Here is a 19,337-nt window from a genome sequence, read left to right as displayed (position 1 = left end):
GGATAAGCCTCACTGCCCCTGTCCATGCACATACGAGGACCCAAGGCCAAGTCTCTCACGTGGAAGAACAGCATGGGGTGTGGTGAGGCAGAAGGAGCCCTGGGGCTTGCGGGCCACGGTCTAGCCTGATCTGTGAGCTCCAGCCACGCTCAGAGAACTTTCCTCAAAAGCTGAGTGGCAAGTGAGACAGAAAGACACCTAGCGGCGACGTCTGGCCTCCACACACGTGCACCACATGAACACACACACATGCACATCACAAATGAGGAATGCGATGCACCCAGCTGACAGGGTGCAGTGAGGGAGACGGCTACCAGGTGGGCTGGGACCTTGAGCCAGGCCTCGTGGTGTTAGCCTCGACACTGGGTTCTCGCTTACACTCTGGTGACACATTACTCCCAAAGAAGGGTCGTAACACTCATGTCCTGGTTCATCAAATGTCCAGCTGATTATCATTGATCAATCCCTTGTTTTTGTCTACTTATTCCTGTATCAATATAAATGACTGGAAAATGTTTATCTAGGCCTCACTGAACCTCTTGAAAAATACTTCTATTAAACTATATCCAGAGGCCAACACTGGGAAGCATGGTACGAACAACGTTCTGCATTTTCATCTCATGCCCATGACGGTCCCTCCCTGTCAGTGGTCTGTGGTCCAGCACAGGCTCATCTTCCTGGACCCAGTTCTCATCTGTAAAGTGTGGGGCGGACACGGAAGATGCAGGTTTTTGTGAAGATTAGAAGCAGACACCTAAATTATCCACTCCGGTGACTGAAACAATAGTCATTTTTTTCTTAATAAAATTAATGATATAAGAAAACGCATTTCAATTAAAAGCTTCTGACTTTTGGAAAACTAATAGTAACAATTTTGGGAAACTGTTCTACTGCAAACAGACTTAAGGGCAATGATATATTTTGACTAAATGGCCCATAGCTAGAATATAAGGGAAATAAATTCAACAACTTACCTTTCCATTTCTTGTAGAATGCTTTTGATGTCTTTTCCCAACTTAAATTTTTTTCCAAATGGAATGTCAGAAATAATAACGTCCACACTTTGCGCTGGCAGTGGTAAATCTGGAATGCAGAAACCAGAGACTCCTATTACGGTAAGGTCAATGATCTCACCTCAACAAGACACTGACCCACCAGGATTTTAAAACATATCCAATAAAATTCAGAGTTTCTATATTGTTTCTATGAAAAGATAAGATTCTGAGGGCTTTGGAGATTCAAGATAAAAATCAACAGCTTTATTGTGTAATCCTCCCTGGTCTGGCAGGGTAACAGTCAGGAGTAAACACAAAGGATGAGAATCTCTTAACACTCTCCTTTTTATTTTTGCCGAAGATCTTTAAAGACTTAGTAGGCTGATCCTTGTAAACAGGCCTTTCTCTTCTTCTACTCCTGAGGCAGCAGCTCTCACCAGCCCCACAGCATCAGTTCTCACCACCCTACAGCATCAGCAGCTCTCATTAGCCCCACAGTATCAGCTTCTCACCAACCCCACAGCATCAGTTCTCACCAGCCCCACAGCATCCAGTTCTCACCAACCCCACAGCATCAGTTCTCACCAACCCCACAGCATCAGTTCTCACCAGCCCCACAGCATCCAGTTCTCACCAACCTCACAGTATCCAGTTCTCACCAGCCCACAGCATCAGTTCTCACCACCCCCACAGCATCAGTTCTCACCACCCCACAGCATCAGTTCTCACCACCCCAGCATCAGTTCTCACCACCCCACAGCATCCAGTTCTCACCACCCCACAGCATCAGTTCTCACCACCCCACAGCATCCAGTTCCACCAGTCCCACAGCATCAGTTCTCATCACCCCACAGCATCAGTTCTCACCAGCCTCACAACAACAGTAACTACAGGAAGCACCACTGGCAGTGAACAGAGTTCATGGAGGAGTGTCTGCAGGACAGGCTGTGGGCAAGGGATTTGACGCAGAGACTCCTCTGAGCGTCCAACTCTTAAGAATAAGCACACAGTAAAGCCCTGTAAATTATCAAGTGCTCTGAGCTGCCTGTGGACAGATCTCTTGTAACTCAGGATAAGGCTTTACAGTAGAACAACACAAACAAACAAGTGAACAATTCTGTTTTACATCTCTGAAGGATGATCCAAGAATGTGAAAAGTCTAGTTTTAAAACTGTAGCTCTTTCCCTTTTTCCCTGCAGAAAAATGGGACAAATTACTTAAAATAAAGGACTGTGGAGCTAAGGTTCTCTCTTAGTTTTATGGCTCTCAGGTATTTCATGCACATGTGAAAGGCCAGTTGGTGAAGGGCTTTCTAGAAGCTGGTGCTCTCTCCCTTCTGTTTGTCCCTTGTCCTTTCTGCTGCTTGTCATGGCTTCCTGTTTCCTGACCGGAACACTCACATTCTGACAGAAACAGCTGCTCTCAGTTGTTTAAAGTTACTTCTGTGTTCACACACTCAATCCTCCTCTTGCCTGGACTCTGTGTTCTCAGCGGATTCCTCTCTTCTGCATCTTCATTTTATTAATTAAATTAACTAAGATGAGCTGCTGCTGGATCTTTTATGCTTACTCTTTTTTGTTCACTTTAGTTAGGTATGGGGAGGCACAAATAATGTCAACAAATTCTTAATTTGTCACTTCAATCCACAAGACCACAGTTAGCTTTTATTGATTTTTGTTTTCAATTTATTTTTGATGTATATGAGTGCTTCGTCTACATCTATCTATCCATCCATCCATCCATCCATCCAATCACCCACCCACCCATCCATCCATCCATCCACCCATCCACCCATCCATCCATCCATCCATCCATCCATCCATCCATCCATCCATCCATCCATCCATCCATCTATCCATCCATCCATCATTTCTCCTGGCTGTCCTTGAGCTCAGAGACCTTCCTGCCTCTGCTTCCAAGTGCTGAGATTAAAGCAGGCTTGTGTATTTTCATGCACTACATGCGTACAGTGAGTTTGGAAGCCAGAAGTAGATGTTGGATTCTGAGACTGGAGTCACAGATAGTTACCATGTGGTGAGTTACCGTGTGGGTGCTAGAACTCAAATCCAAGACGAGTAGCCAGTGCTTTAATCACCGAGCCATCTCTACAGTCCCTGTAAGTAGTCTTAAACATGTAAAATGTAGTTTGGCAACTGGGATACCATTTAATTCATAGTTTACTAAGGAATATTGTTGGGAAGGAAGATGCTAAAATTATATGATTTGGAAATATCTATTATCCTATCTGATGTTGAGCCTAAGGATAACACATATTTGTGCACACTCAGGTAACTTTAAACATCTTATTAGCACTACAGTAGCAGAGCACACTCATCTACCGACGAGCTTCCCAGACACACTTGTTTCGGATGTCACTGTCTTAAAGCTGTTTTTCATAAAACTGCCTGTGAGCTTTGAAGTTCTGCTTTCATATTTAAAAAAAAAGCCTCCTGGGCAACATTTAGAGTTGAGAACATATTTGTCTAGGGCTGTTCAAGTAACAATGGATCTCAGAGCAAATTCCAATGAATGGAACTCGCTCTCAGTTCTCCTCAACATGGAAAATGGGGACATTTTAGCCCTTCATAGACCTTCCCCTCAGAGACGTCAACAAACACAAAATTCAAATAAATTGTCTCTGTTGTTTTTATTTTACCGAGTGAAGACTCAACAGAATTAGGACTGCGGTTTTATTCCACTCTAGAATATACTCTCATCCAGTTAAAAGGAAGGCAATGAAGAAAGCTACCAGAAGACTCTTGCCATCCAACGACAGAAGTTCACCTTGTGTGTTGTTGAGCTTGATAATCTGTTCATGCTTTCCCATGGCTAACTTCACTTTTAATAACAAATGTCCCCCGAAAAAAGAAGAAAAGGTGAAAAGAAAACCAGGAGCACAGGAGCACTTGCTGTTGGAGACTGAACACTGCTTTAGGACATCAGACTCCATGTTGATGAAAAGTCACGCTTCACTTCACACGGAGATGTGAAATGCATTTTCTTTAGCCGCATGCGACAAACATCTGGCTTTGATCCACAAATATCACCTAAATAACTTGTAAGCTTTGAAGTAAATGCTAGGTGCTTCCTTCTACAAGCAGACCTGTCTCGTTCGGTCAGTGACGCTACTCTGCCCTCCTAGTGGACAGTAAATGTCAACAGACTTCTTTCAAGTCACATGCTCATCATGGCCTTCCTAGGGAAATTCAGACTTGGTGCTTACCTTCCCGTTAATCATGTACTCTAATGAACTAAGGGCATAAGAGCTCATTATAAAACAGAAATGCTATCAAACGACAGCATGCAAACACTTCTGAGGGACTTCTTATCTGTTTTCCCTATATACTCCATATATACCTAGCCTACGACATCCACATCGGCCAGCAGCTCCCCAAGGGTAACCAGCCAGGCCAACAGGACAGGAGAGAAGGGCTAGAGGAACACACACCAGCAGGAAAGGAAAAAAACCACATGGCCTTACAAACAGCTTGCCTCACTCCTGAACAAGGGTGGCAGTAAACGACACAAAATCTTGTGACAAAAATCTTGTTACAAAGCCTGTTGATGAAATGGTGAGAGACCAGATGCCGACTGTCTTACTGGAGGCGACATAAACATTCTTTTACTTAGTTACATTTCAGTTACATCGCAGATGTATTTCTTTCGCTCAAGTCTGTCTGTTACACGCTCTAGCATACGTTAAAATGTGTGTATGTGAACTGATGACAATGACCAACTAGTAATGAGCTCTCACTTCCCAGGATAACTGGCAGCCCACACCCATTCTAGTCTACATTTTCACAATGACTAAAACTCATGAAGAAGTCTGTAGACTTTCTTCATGTTAAATGAGCACCTTTGATTACACCAGCAGAGGTATAATCAAAATGAATGCTAGCAAGAAGCAGAAATAGCAAAGCACTATAATACAATAAAGTGGGGTCAGTACGATGGCGCAGTGGGTAAAGGCACTCACTGCCAAGCCTGATGATCAGAGTTCGACCCCTAGACCCTGTTTGGAGAGAGCTGACTCCTATAGCTTGCCCTTTGACCTCACATGTCAAATAAATAAATATATATAATATAGTACAATAAAGAGAATGAGGTCATTGTTTTATATAAATGTAAATTATTCTATTTAAGAAAGTGGTTCTCTTAAAGGTCTCAGGATGAGCCTTCTTAAAGAATTGGAGTTACAAGAACTCGATTTGGTCACCTCTCGGTTTACTCTGAAATCTGTCTTAAGACTGAGCAAATTCACCGGCTGAAAACAACCACGTGCACGCACGCAATCAGTGTGAGTCTCTCTGTGGGTCTGCATCACACAGCTTCTATGTCATCAGGTCTCAGCCTTCTGAATGCCGTGACCCTTCATACAGTTCTTTAGGTTGTGGTGACCCCAACCATATGTTTACTTTTGTTACGACCTCGTAACTACAGATTTGCTAATATTATGAATTGTAGTGTAAATGTCTGATAACAGGATATCTGATACCAAATCCCTGTGAAAGAGTCCATTAAGGAGTCACTACATAGAGGTGATTCTAACATTTTCTCCTGTGGTACTCATTTCTGCTGCTTTATCTCTCTAGAAGAAAAACTTTAAACATGCTCTGTTCTTTTAGATTACAGGTTCAATATTTACTCATAGTCAAGAGTTTCTGCAGCAGAATTAATTGAGCTGCTTTTCAGAGAAAGAGAGCGAGAGAGAGAGAGAGAGAGAAAGAGAGAGAGAGAGAGAGAATGAGAATATGAATGAGAGAATATGGTATCGAGGGACAGCAAGTAGTCGGGGAGCTCAGTGAAGCCCTGCCCCTGGCCACAGGGTTCAGGGCTATGAGCGGACTCTGTGTGCCTTATTCCTGTGCCGTCTGCCACTGCTGATTCCCTATCTGTGAAGAAGGAGTGATGGTTACATCCAACCTCATTTGCCCAGACCTCTCTGGGTTCTTAAAAATATTGGTTTAGGACCCAAGGTGGGTGACTAACTCACTTCTCTATGTCCAATGTGAAGCAAAAGATGGGCTAATTCAGAGCATTCCCCACAGCTCAGGTGAAGGAACTCTAATCGTTTCTTCTCCCTCCAGTACTCTCTTTAGGTTATGGTTGTGTCATTCCACCCCAGGTCCTGAGAGGACAATGGTTGGGTGACAGACATCTGCAGAAGGTGTGGGCCAGCTTAAGGATAGGAAACTACAGAAATATCACTTCCCAATCACGCGTCATCTGGAAAATTTCAAACAGCTATGGTAGTGGAAGCGAAGTGCTTGTTAGCCTCACAGGGCGTGAGCAACCAAACCTGAGCACGCGCAGTGGCTCTCGCTTTGTTTGCTGTCTCACCTGCGACAGAGCCTTTGAGTAACTCGATCCTGTGTGCAAGGCCTGCGGCCTTCAGATTGTCACATGCGCCAAGTAATTGCGAGTCGCTCACATCAGCACCCACGTAAAATACGTCCTGTGGGGGGAAATCTGCACTTTATAAATAATCCATTAAGTATCCCAGTATTTAATAAGACCTATATTGTATCTTATAAGGGCAAAAATAAAGTTAACAGATTCTTAACTTCAAGTTAAAACAAACTTAAAGCATTCTTTTCAGTATACACAATAAACTTTAAAGCCTGTTAACATTTTACCATCACAGCTGCCTAAAGAATCTGGACATTAGTACAACCTAGGTATGAGTAATTATCATAATCCCATCATATTTTCTTAAATTCTTCATAGAATTTAATGAAATAATATAGAAATTTAACAACTCTTCAAAATCTATTATAGTTATAGTAAACAGGAACTCATATAATTACAGTAATCAAAAAAATAGGCTATCTGCTTATAAAAAATTGGTGACTATAATTATTAAAATAAATATATAATTGGACGACTTACTGGCCACTCTTCAGCAGCTTCCACAAGTATAGTCCCAAGGCCACACATCGGATCTAAAACCAGGGCTCCTGCCTAAACAGAAACACAAACTGGTATTACTGTGTTTGCTGTACTAGGTCTACTATAAAAGAAGCCTAAACCCGGGGAGCCATTATTGCAAGAGTTAAGATTCCTTGCTTTACTCCAGGAGAGCCTCAGGAGGCTCACGTTCTAAGGCAGGACTGCATGTGCCATGGTTCGAAGTCAGTATGGTCAGGAACAGTGAGTGAGGGGGCAAAGGTGATGGTAACATTGGGTAGGCAGTCAGGGGATGCCATGACTGTAATCTCCAGACCTTAGAGGTCTACAGCAACACGCAACCCGTACTTCATGCCCTCCCAAAGCAGGGCATCTGGGACTTTACTTTTTCTGGAAATGAAATGGCCAATGCAGTGGTCGCCATCTGAAGTGTTCCCGTCACCATGCCAGAGAGAGAATGCAGGCCGAGTCGTGCATTGCTCTGGACGGTATCATTTGGATGTCAGTCACATGACTTCCTGCAGCATCAGGCTGGTTAAACCATGTCAGTCACTTGGTACACATAGCTTCAAGGAGTCAGGACAACAAGATACTATTTATGTTTGAGGGGTAATAAAAATTTGGAGAAAAAATTAATTACTCCCATTCTGGGAATAACATCATTTGAGATCTTGACAATTCCCTGAGGATTCTGGTTCTATTGCTGAAGGACAGGCAACTGTTACAGATGTGATTAAAGAAGTCACATGATACTGCAGTCGGAGGGGATCACACTGGCTGCTCTGGAGCATGAACCACAAGGGGACTGGTTAGAGACCAGGCAGGAGAGATTAGGAGTCATACTGGGAGAAATAGTTGGATTCTGGGTATATTTTAAAAGGTGGAGCTAGAAGTGAAAGAACCAGAGTTGGGGTTAATCTAAGGCCAGTGGGAAAATTCCACCACAAACCTCTGAGCACAAGGGGCCCAGGAAGAAAAGAAAGGCTGGTTTAGTTCCTGGAACAGCTTCAAGCCAAACTATCACACAAAGCTACCTGTGGCTTCCAACCCACCCCCCTTTGGAAAGTCCTGAACGATAAGTCGATTTGAAAGTTGATTTGTTCCACCAGAAGCACACAGAACCCTGCCTAGTTACCATTGTTCGAATTCTGCCCCAATTGTTTGAATTTTGCCCCAATTGTGTGCAAAGTATATAATATCATTAGAATCTGCTCAGGGTTGGCTCCCTCTTGAAGTGGGATGGCCCCAACATGTTGGAACAATAAAATTCCTCTTGCTTTTGCATAGATCACCATCTCCGTGGGTCTCATTCAAGAGGTCCCGAAAGAGGTTCAGTTTGGACCTCACAGAAGGAAGGTTTGGATGTGGACTATTAAAGAAATGCAAAAGAATGATAAAACCTTTTTGTCTGTTACTGGTAGGGGCAGAGGTGTGAAGGGAGATTTGAGGAGTCAGGAAACTCTTCTGACATGCTCATTTTAGACACCTCTTAGACTCTTGGTATCCACAATAAATGAGTCACTGCATAGATGAATTTAGAGTTCAAGGTTCAGGTTACAGATTTGAGGTTAGCAGCAGTCAACGTGAGTCAGCTGATTTAAAGCATGAGAACTGGGTGAGATTATTCAGGAAGCAAGGGAAGTTAAGAAGAGACGTCTAGCCATCAAGTCTTAGTGCCCTAAACATAGATGTTTGCAAGATGAAGCTCAGACATGCTTACTGAGAGGCGGTGTATGTAGTTCAGGAGGAGAAGCAGAGTGGTTCCTAACCAACACAGGAAATCTGTCCAGGGAAAGCAGTTGCATCATCAAATATTAAAAAGGATGAGGTCTTCAGTGAATAGAGGTGGGCATGAGAGAATGGGAAGGAAGGAACCAGGGGAGCATACATCAGTCATTTCCAAGTTTGTTTTTTTTTTTTTTTTTTTTTTTTTTTTGAGGGGGAGAGGGAGGAATGACTTAGATTTATTAGAGGATTTTTGTCTTTTTTTTTTTTTCTTTCTTTTTTTTGCATGTTGCAAGAGCAATGGACAGGGTGATGGCAGTCCTTAAGTATGAAAGAGGAAGCTGAATCCAGTATCCAGTTCTGGGATAGAGTAGATAATTCACCACTGAGGACACACGGCAATGCCATATGGGTGCAGATTCTTGTGGCTGACAGGCTGGGTAAGGGGAGCACTAGTTCTGAGTCTAGTCTTCAAGTCAAATAAGACAGGAGAGCACCGAAGGCACAGAACCAGAACAAACAAACAAACAAACCAAACAAACAAACAAACTGGTATAAGGCGGCAGAATTTTCCCTTTTTGAGAGACAGGGTCTTGCAATGTTACAAAGACTGTCCTCAAAGTCCTGGGCTCTTGTGATGCTCCTGCCTCAGCTTCCAAAGTAGCTGAGACTATAGCTGGACGTTTCCGTACCTGGCAAAGATCAGGATTATTGAAACAGAGACACGCAGAAGGCATTCTGGATCTGAGATGGTCTAGGATGGGACTAGGCTAGAATATTACAGGGAGAGGAGCCAATAAACCAAGAGGCAGGCTCCCCTCTTATGTTCCTCTGGTGATCATTAAGAACCAGATGGGAATAAAGGTTTACAGTCTAACAGAAACGATAAGGAGAGAGGGCTGTACCTGACTGGCAAACTCTGATAACATGTGCTTCAAGGGCGGAAGAAAGGAGTCAATAACCAGTGAGGAGCAGCAGGACACCTACCCCACTTCAGGTTGAGTGGTGCTTGGATGTGGGAGAAAAACATTCATCAGTGGATGTGTCTACAGAGGAGGCAGGGTCCCCAGGGCACAGCCGGGTGTCAGGACCAGACGGTATCTGAAGGAAAGAGTGAAAAATCCTTCAGGCAAGGAAATCTGTGTCCTGGTATCAAATATGTCTACATCCAGACAAACATCCAAGTTCAGGTTTGTATGTGGTCACATAAATTTATATTTAAACACAGACTTTGAAACCACTAAACGTATAGAAAAGAACAGATGGGAATCACATCTCTAGCCTTATACTAAAACAGATTAGGATGAAGGTTTAAAGACCACCATGGGGCCTGATGCTCAGACTCCAAAGCCCTGGTGCTCAGAGAAGCCTGGGCTCCCACTGAGACTCCCAAGAAGGAGCTGGTAGGCGCTCCTTGTCTGGGTTGAGTAGTAAGGACATTAGTGGAACCAGGTGGGAGCTCGTCTTCAGAGAGCTATAGGTCTAGAAGGCGACCAGACAGCTGCCTTTCCTTCAGGCATCTCAGGGCTGACAGGCTCTGCACACGGCTGGTACAGAGATCCGTCTGCCTCTTAGCATTTGCTCCACACACATCCACTGATCACACACTTTGACCTTAATGAGTAAACAGAAGCACCTGGCTCATTTGAGGGGGAGCAAGACATCCTATTTGCCCTAGTGAGCAGAGCTGTGGACTACTAGAGGGGCTGTGGTGATATGAGGCTTCACAGAGACGCACACTTGACAGCAAAACCACCACTTTAAAGCTAGAAAAACGGACAAGTGATTAAGGGAGATCATGTTTCTGTTACTCCTGGAACTTAGAAGACCAGCTCGAATGGAGAGGTAAAATATGAAGAAACCACGTGGGAAAGGAAGAATGGCTTGGAGGATGGAACAGCAAATCAATGAGCTCTTACTAGGAATTTCAGAGGTCAAAACCAAAGAGCTTAAAGTCACACTCTCAGACAGCTGAGGCAACTACAGTAAATAATGGAAGAGTGCTGAGCTAAGAGGAACAATGGACAGTAATTACTAGTGAATAACAGTTTCAGACTCAATAATGACTTTAAACACCACTGCCACAACAACTCATACGTGTGCCTTTCCTACTACGGCCATGAGTTTAACTGCTTTATTACTGCTAACTCTTCTAGTCTGGATCTGAACCTCCTGTGACCATCACAGCAGGAAGGAAGATATTCTAAGGAGGGTCTGTGTCTCCTGAGAAACTTTCTTTGGACCTTCTCTGAGAGAAAGCAAGGCCAGAGGAAGAATTTGTCTCGGAAGGATTTCATAGTCTGACAACTGTGAGATCACTGTGCAAGGGGCTGGGATGGACAATGCCTTGACCAGGATTGCTAAGTTATCTACACTGGCCCTTTATTTAAACCCAAACACTCTGTCAGGACCACAGAGATAGACGTGTAGATGGGTAGCTCATGGGACATTTTTTGTTAGATTTTCCCCAATGTTGTCTCATTGATTAAATCTTTTTCCTTTTTCTTTTTTTCTATTCGTGATTTTTTTTAATTTAAAAATTATTTTACTTCTCTGTGTGAGTGCCTGAATGTATGTCTGTGCTCTACCTGTGTGTCTGATGCCTGAGGAAGCCAGAAAAGAGCTGGATGCCTAGAATCGGAGTTACAGATGGCTGTCATCCACCATGTGGGTGCTGGGAATCAACTGAATCCTGGTCCTCTTGAAGAGCAGCCATTGAGTGTAGCCACTGAGACATGTCAGCCCCGTTTGTCACTGGCCTACTGAGGACAGGTGGCTGAGCCTAGCCTATCAGGGCTGCTAACAGCCAGGCCTACAGGCTACTCTAACAGTACAGCATACTATTTTTATACTGCAAACAAGAAACTGAGGCAGTGTGGTTATACATCTTCTCTAAAAGTCCTTGGTCTGTGTGTGCTGGAAAACTCACCAGGAATGTGGACTCATGAACCTCTGGGTGTGAGGAAACAGACTCATGCGTGTACAACAAAACACCCATATACAGAGATTCTGGCAATATTCCTGAGCTTTAGGATTGAAGACAAAACTATTAGGAGCCCACCTTTAGGAAGAACTAAGAAACCCACATTCATGGATGGCGCCGGAAGATGAAGGAGAGCATTCCATGCCTCAAAGGGGAGAACTCCAAATCATGACCCTCTGTCACCCAAGATGGGTGCACCAGGAAGCAAGGGGGATCTGAGGACGGGATGGATTCAGACAGGGTTCTAGTCAAATACGACAGGAGAGGGCATGGCTACAAACAGACTTTAACCAAGTCACTGCCGGTGCCCTACATGGGGAAGGGAAAGAGAACAAGGTGAGGAGCCATCTTGGGACTCTTTGCAACTGTACCCACATGTGTTGTGAAAGTGTGCTTTAGCACAGAGCTGTGAAAGAGCTACCTAAGGTGTGGAGACAGCAGGGGCAACTTTGAGGGATACACAGTGGGTAATTTAGTTCAGTGAAGCAGCTGGGGGCTGGGAGGGGAAGCCAGGACAGTTGTGAGTCGGATTGCAGGGAAGGGAAGAGGAAGGGCTCCTCATGGCCCAGAAGGTGCAGTGGGAATGGGATCAGTAGGAGTGGGTACAGCAACTTACAGGAATGACCCCAAGGGAGAAGGACATCAAGTGATTAGCATATACACTGGTCATAGCAGGGGCAGTTTACAGGTAAACAGGAAGAAACACCACAGACAGACAGCAGACAGCAGACAGGAAGTGGAGGAGGAAAACAGGAAGTGATTCTGCCATGCCTCTTCCTTTATGTTTTCAATGAAAAAGACTTGGACAAAAAAGATCAAAGGCAGGAGTGAAGCTGGGTGTGGTAGTAAATGTTAGAAAACAGGGAAACACAGAAGCACAGTCACAAGTTCAAGACCAGCCTTTGATCCAAAGGGTGCTCAGGACTGCCTGGGAGAAACAAAAGGCAAAATAGCAACAACAACAACAACAACAACAACAACAACAACAACAACAACAACAAAAACCCTTGAACTTAAAAATTAAAAGCACAGTGTGAAATAATTATTAAGACACAAGACACGGAGAAGTCTGAGTGGAGCTGGCTAACCCAGACAGAGAGGGACTTCACAGCCAAACGACAGTGTTTGCAGTAAATCTCATAGAAGGAGAAATGCAACAATGCAAATACGGCAATGCAGGAAGTTCCAGAATAGCTTTGAGACAGTAACACAGGTCGCAGAGATCACACAGAACATTTCTCAATGAGAAATTACAATTTTCCCATTGTCAGTGGAACTTCCATAGACAGATGAAGACGCTGGACATAGAGAAAGCCAACGTTTTTAAAGATGAAGGCTTTACAGGCCACATTTTTGGATTATGACTCACAAGATCAGAAATAATAAAGCCCGATTCCTCTTTTAGTCACAGTGCTTGCAATGCAGAAAAGGAAATGCAAGAAATTAAACGAAAAACAAGTGTAAGCTGCAATGGCTTTTAAATCAAATGGCTGCTGCAAAATATAAAAAACAAAGAGGAGAGAAAGGAGAAAACAGAAACAGCTAGCCGGAGACGGTGTAGTTAACACGGGAAGGGCCTCGCTGGCCTTGAGAGGGATATAGGCATCTTCCTGACCTTAATTTCCGCAATGGATGCCATAGCCCACGCTATGGTTGACCGCAGCCCAGCTGTCTGGAGGTAAGTTCTGCTGGCTAAGGGAACTCTGCAAGAGACAAGGGAGGTATCAAATATTACTGCACGCTAAAGAACAGGATACAGAAAGAATACTTTGTCTCTGAGAAGTACTTTAACAAAGCAACCCGATATGTTCTCTGAACTAGAGGATATTTTAATCTCATCAATAAATACCTTCTACATTGGGCCATTTGCTTAATCAACCAGTGTGGTATTTAAGAATAACATTTTTTTTAGACAACTCTCCTATGTTCAAGTTACAGAAACATAATTACACATGAAGGAAACCTCTTACTTAGCACTTCCCTGCCTTTCTACACAGAACAGCTGGCGTCATCTAGAGGAGCAGGACTTTGTGATCTGGATGCAATATGGGGAATTTAAAGTGTCTCCTGTAAGCTTGGTTTCTGCTGATTTGCATCTTTCTCAGAGGGCAGAACAAGGCAGAAGCATACAAATGAGTCTGCCCTCATTCTTAACTGCAGCACAGGCCCACCCTACACCCACCTCTCCTCTACATCTGACGGACTTCAAAGCAGTTAAGAGTACGGCCAAACTATCACGTATCATTTCTGCCATTCTATGTTGTTCTAGGTCAGTAGGTCAGAGGTCAGCCTTGAGAAATGCTCCTCAGAGGCTATCAGTCTACTTTATTTCTCAAGACAGGGTCTCTGGGACCAGAAGCTTGCTGACCAGCCTTGGACTGAAGAACAAGTGCAGGGACCTGCTGTCTCTGCCTCCCCAGTGCTGGGGCTCCAAATGGAAGTCATCTGGGGTTCTAAGGATGAAGTCAGGTCCTCAGGAGGGTATAGTGAGCACCTTACAGACCGAGCTGCCTCCCCAACTTCCATTTCTATCTCTCTAACGCAATGAGTAAGGGGTATCATTTTGCAGCTACAATTTTGATAAGATAAATAGGTTATGATTCAAGAATTTGTGCTGGGGTGTCTGGGAGTAGGTTTATTTTTAAACCAGTGAGAGGGCTGTCACACAGTGCCACAGTGTTCTGCATCCTTCTAAAAACCTTTCGGTCTAACTCCACACTGACTTCTGTTACCAGTTTCTCTCTCATCTTTGTCTGGCTTTAGATTATTGTTTATATCTTCCTCATGCCTCTTGAACTCTTCGAACCAGATGAGACACTGCAACTGTGTACTGCCTGTCACAATTAGGTGGTTCTGTGTGGTAAACCCACGGGAAATGGCCTTTTAATTGAAGCTTTTCCAGGAAATAACAGTTACATTATAAACAGCACTGTATTTATAGCTTTGAATTCCAGGCTGCACACTGGCATTGGATAGATCATAAAATACTTTGATCAATGAGTTTTACTCCTACAAAGTAAACTTGGTAATTATCTTGCTGCAAAACATATCAGCTTATCCTACAAATACCCATCAGGAGACCCCGAGGTGAAATGGTCCTCAGTTGAGAAGTTTACAGTCTTCTTCCAAGTGGCAGGGATTGTATAGGACCTCTGACGATTTTGACATATATGTCAAATGTAAATGTCCTCTGATTCTCCTTAGACCTAGACACTGTAATCTGCTATGGCTATGACAAATGGACTGGTTCAAACCAGCATGGGAGAGTAAAGGGGGAAGCAGAGCTCAAACTCTAAGAACAAAAGCAATGATCTACTTGTTCGGGATTTGTTTTAAATCAGCTTTTAGTTGTTCAAAAGGAAATACAGGTTTTGGTTCTCCCCGTGTAGATAAATTTCTTTTTGCTTACACAGCAGCCTCCGTCAACACAAGGAGGGGGTGGCTTGTATCATCTCAAGGCCTAGGAACAGCCCTCCCTCTGCAGGCACACCCAGGACCCATGTGGGTTGTCTGGACTTAGGTTAACCTCTGAGAATGGCTGTGGGGAATTCTGATTACACGACTGGTGTGGGAAGTCCCATCTCACCCGTGTGACAACCATTGCCTGAGTCCAGACTCCTGGGCTGTAGAACGTGGAAGGGCGAGCTAAGCACTGCATGCATTCACTCACTGCTCTGCGCTTGCCTGTGGATGAAAGGTCTCTCTGCTGTGGTGGATGTAACCTCGAGCTGGATGCCAGAGGATACTTTTCTCCCTTAAGTTGCTTTTGACAGAGTATTTTATCGCACACACAGAAAAGTATCAAAGAAAGGGAGACAGAAATTTTGCTACATCAGCCTGGAAGATCTTTCCTTCTCTTGTCCACTGGGGAGGCCTTACTTAATTCCCTCACACCTTTCTTATCTTTCATACTTTTTATTCCTCCTTGCCTCTCTCTCTTTCCTTCCTTCCTCCCTCTCTTTCCTCCCCCTTCTGACACAGTCGTGCTATGCAGTCTAGGTGGTCCTAGAATTCGCCATGTACCCAGGGTATCCTGCTGTATGTAGATGACAAGCACACGTTATCACATCTTTCAAGTCTCCTAGGTTCTTTGCCCATCTGCCACCCAATAGTTAACTCTTCCCTAATTGGCCAAGCTTTTATCATGGGCCACACTACTGCCAGAATGGATCTCTTGAACTTAATAACCATCTTACTCAGAGACATACTTGTTCACCTCAAACTAATTGAATGGATACCTGTAGCTCTAGTAATATTCCTCTTCTTCCTGAACGGTCCCGAAAATACAAATTAAAATGTAGTCAGCAAACTCTGAATCTTAGAAACTGTCACACAGGCTGGCTCATTTAACCCCAACCACAAGCTAGCTTGGTGGTTTGAATAAGAACAGATCCCACAGACTCACATATACAAATGCTTGCTCTGCAGATGGCGTACTGTTTAGGAAGGATTGGGAGGTGTGGCCTTGTTGGAAGAGGTGTGTCACTGGAGATGAATTTTGAGGTTTCAAAGGTTACCAAACCCAATCTCTCTCTCTATCTCCTACTTGTGGCTAAGATGTGAGAGCTCTCGGCTACTGCTACTGTACTATGCCTGGTGCCAAGCTCCCCACCATGGCGGTAATGAACTCTAAGCCTCTGGAACTGTAAGCCCCCAATAAATGACTCCTTCTATAAGTTGTCTTGGTCACGGTGTCTTATCATAGCAATAGATAACTAAGACAGCTATAAAGTAGGTATTATTACTTTCTTGATTTTATAGCAAAGAAGAGATACCATGACCATGTTGGTGTGGGTTAATTAATGCCTTTGAGACTTCAAACTGCTCTTCAAAAGACCCAAACAGTTCTTGGCTTTAAAAAGGCAACCTTTCAGGAACTCCTACGACATTCAGATGTGATCACTGGACATCCTGACTATCTTATGGTGTTTCCTAAGCGTATGCTCTCTTCCATGGCCATGGTCATCATGCTCCTCTTCTGTTCGTACTCACACAAACCATTATGTCAACTGCGAGACACTTTTGAGGCCACTTCCTTCTTTCACTGTGGTAGTGAATGCAACTCACCACAGGGTATCAGTGGTAACTTTTCATTACACTGTGTGTTCCAGTTCTGAGTCTTAATCTTCCAGTACATATGTGCTTTTAAGCTTTTAGCTTATTATCAATTGTTATTTGAAATGCTATATGCATGACTTGTGTTACTACAAGTATGGAAAATTTATGGAATAATACATTTAATGACTTTAAAACACACATAAATTATATATATTTGCTGAATAAAAATTTAAGTTTTATATATAATTGAAAATTTAAAATATTAGCTTATTTGGCATTAGAATCTAAATATATCACTACTGCATTTTCATACTACTAGGGTTGAGATACTCTTTTTCTAGTCAATTTCTAGACTCACCTTTTTGGGGGAGGTAGAGAAGGACTGGGAATGTAGTTCAGAAGTGCAACATCTGTTGTATTGAATGTGGGTGTGAAGCCCTGGGTTTGACCCCCACCATCAAGGATGGGGGAGGGAGACAGGGAAAAGAAGAGGGAAGGAGTGGGAGGGGTGAGACACACAGAGAGACAGAAAGTGACTGAGACTTACTTTCTGCTATGAATTCTTGTAAAATATGCTCTGTTTTACTTGGCCTTTGTTTTGGTGATCAGTGATAAACACATAGCTCAAATGTAACCATTCTGCAACCCTTGTTCTTTCTGTCAGCAATTAGGGGATTTTTAAAAAAGCCAGATGGGCAGAAGCACTGGGATTAAAGTCGTCGAGGGCCCTGCAGCAGGGCAGCCTGGACATCATACGGCATACAGCAGGCAACGCTTGGGTCTGAAGAGCTGGCTGTGAGGTAACTGTGGCCCAGGGAAAGCAGCAGGCCACCAAGCCAGGTGACAATCTCACAGTGGCTGCGGTACCAAGAACCTCATCTAACTCCTGGTCCTTGGTGGTGAGAGACACAGGCAGAGCCTGTCTGTGACCAGCAATAAGCAGGGACACGGTCATTCAGCATTCTTGGGCGTGGGCAGAGCTCTCAACCTTGTGCTGCCAGCTGCACAAGAAGAGCCATTATAATCACCTAAGTGTTTTCAAAAATACATTCCCGTGTAAGGCTGAGAAAATAGGAGCACAAGGCAAAGGCAGAACTGGCAGAAAAGGGTATGTCACTCACTGTACTGTGTGCACAGGGTTAGACACACAGACATTTTTAAATGCCACGGCTACTCACATGCTTTCAAGAGCCTAAGTCACTACTTACACCCAACCAGCTTTCTTCCCAAAACACCTAGAAAAAGCAACTGTTGCCCACTAAGAATTCAGTAGAAATGTTTTTTAAAAAAAAGGATTTGAACTTATTTAGTACTCTGCATGTGTAGAGAGACACTTGAAAATGATTTTTAAAATGAGCAATAGCCACTCGTAATAAAACAATAACGGCTATAAAATCTGGAGAATGCTCAATATGCACTTAAATAACTATGCTTGATTTTCTTCTTAAATTCTATCACCAGGACGCCAGCAGACAAACAACCTTTGCTTACACATGGGCCTGTCCAGACTGCTGAACAGAAAAGCATCGATTCAAGATTTACCCTGTAATCCATGGGAGACTGTGGTCAACCTTTCTCAGCTCTAACCACACAGATCAAGACCCATCCCCAAGCACAGACCTCGGCAAACTGTCTCCCCTGCTGTATCAATAGTCTGAACCACATAAACAAAAGTTCTTACTTCTACAAACATAGCCATTACCTGAGCAGAGGAATCCCCACCACAGAGTAGGCGTCACTCAGGTGCATGAAGATCTGAAAGGACACAGGTGTCAGAACAGCACAAGAAAACACCACATCAAGCTATTGACAATCGGAAGCATTTGTTTTGAGTTCATATGACTTGTATTTTAATAAGAGATGCCAAGATGTCTGGAAAAACTCTATTATCTTTTGTCCTTAACCAGAGGTGGACCAAATTTCAGTTCATTTTATAAAAATAAAAATCTGAGGTCTTAGGTGGTGGGTGAGCTCTAGAGTCCTATGTCAAAGAACTCAGATCTTTCTGCTCTGGGACTCTCTGGACTAAAGTAACTGGATAGAGTTGGGTGGCTAAGACTTCCTCAAATCTGGTCTAACTTCAAGCAAGACTTACAGCCATGTAGAGCTGCCTACTGCAGACAGCTCAGGCAAAGGAAGCTTCTGTGAGCTGGGGAGCCCTCTTCTCTACTATCTGCAGTGTCCTAGGTTTCTACGGACCAAATGCAATCTGGGGAGAGAGGGCTTTATTTCATTGTACATCTCTCAGGCCACTCTCCATCCCTGAGGAAAGTCAGGGCAAGAGCTCCGGGAGGAATCTGGAGGCAGGAACCCAAGTGCACACCGGGGAGGACCGCTGCTTATCGGCTTGCTCCAAAGGTTTGTTGAGCCTGCTTCCCTGTGCAGGTCAGGACCAACAGACAGAGTGGCGCTGTTACCCACAGTGAGCATTGATCATCAAGAAAAGGCCTCACAGACCCATGCCTGAACCAGCTGAGGAACCAGCTGTCTTTTCATTGAGATCTCTCTTCTCAAATGATTCCAGCTTGTGGCAAGCTGAGAAAACAAAAGAAAACAAAACTCTAGCCTCAATCCTTCCTTCTGTGAGGTCCTGGATAGAGTTTAATGTGCCATCGTTATTAGACGACATCGAGCTAAAATATGGGAGTTTCTCTTACTTCTATAATCTG

General features: G+C 43.8%; 1 protein-coding gene across 1 annotated transcript in view; it reads right to left on the bottom strand.

Moving 5' to 3' along the window:
- Positions 1–19,337, bottom strand: part of Thumpd2 (THUMP domain containing 2) — a 38,340-nt gene that overhangs the window by 4,751 nt on the left and 14,252 nt on the right. Inside the window, exons 5-9 of the mRNA XM_032908809.1 lie at positions 18,371–18,423; positions 13,226–13,313; positions 6,885–6,956; positions 6,336–6,450; positions 975–1,083 (exon numbers count right to left, since the gene is read on the bottom strand). Coding sequence (XP_032764700.1) covers positions 975–1,083; positions 6,336–6,450; positions 6,885–6,956; positions 13,226–13,313; positions 18,371–18,423 — 437 coding nt within the window. The remainder of the gene's footprint in view (positions 1–974; positions 1,084–6,335; positions 6,451–6,884; positions 6,957–13,225; positions 13,314–18,370; positions 18,424–19,337) is intronic.

Source organism: Rattus rattus, chromosome 7 (genome assembly GCF_011064425.1).
Source record: "Rattus rattus isolate New Zealand chromosome 7, Rrattus_CSIRO_v1, whole genome shotgun sequence".
Lineage (NCBI taxonomy): Eukaryota > Metazoa > Chordata > Mammalia > Rodentia > Muridae > Rattus > Rattus rattus.
The sequence above is the reverse complement of the archived record's forward strand: the minus strand, read 5'-3'. Positions and strand labels throughout refer to the sequence as shown.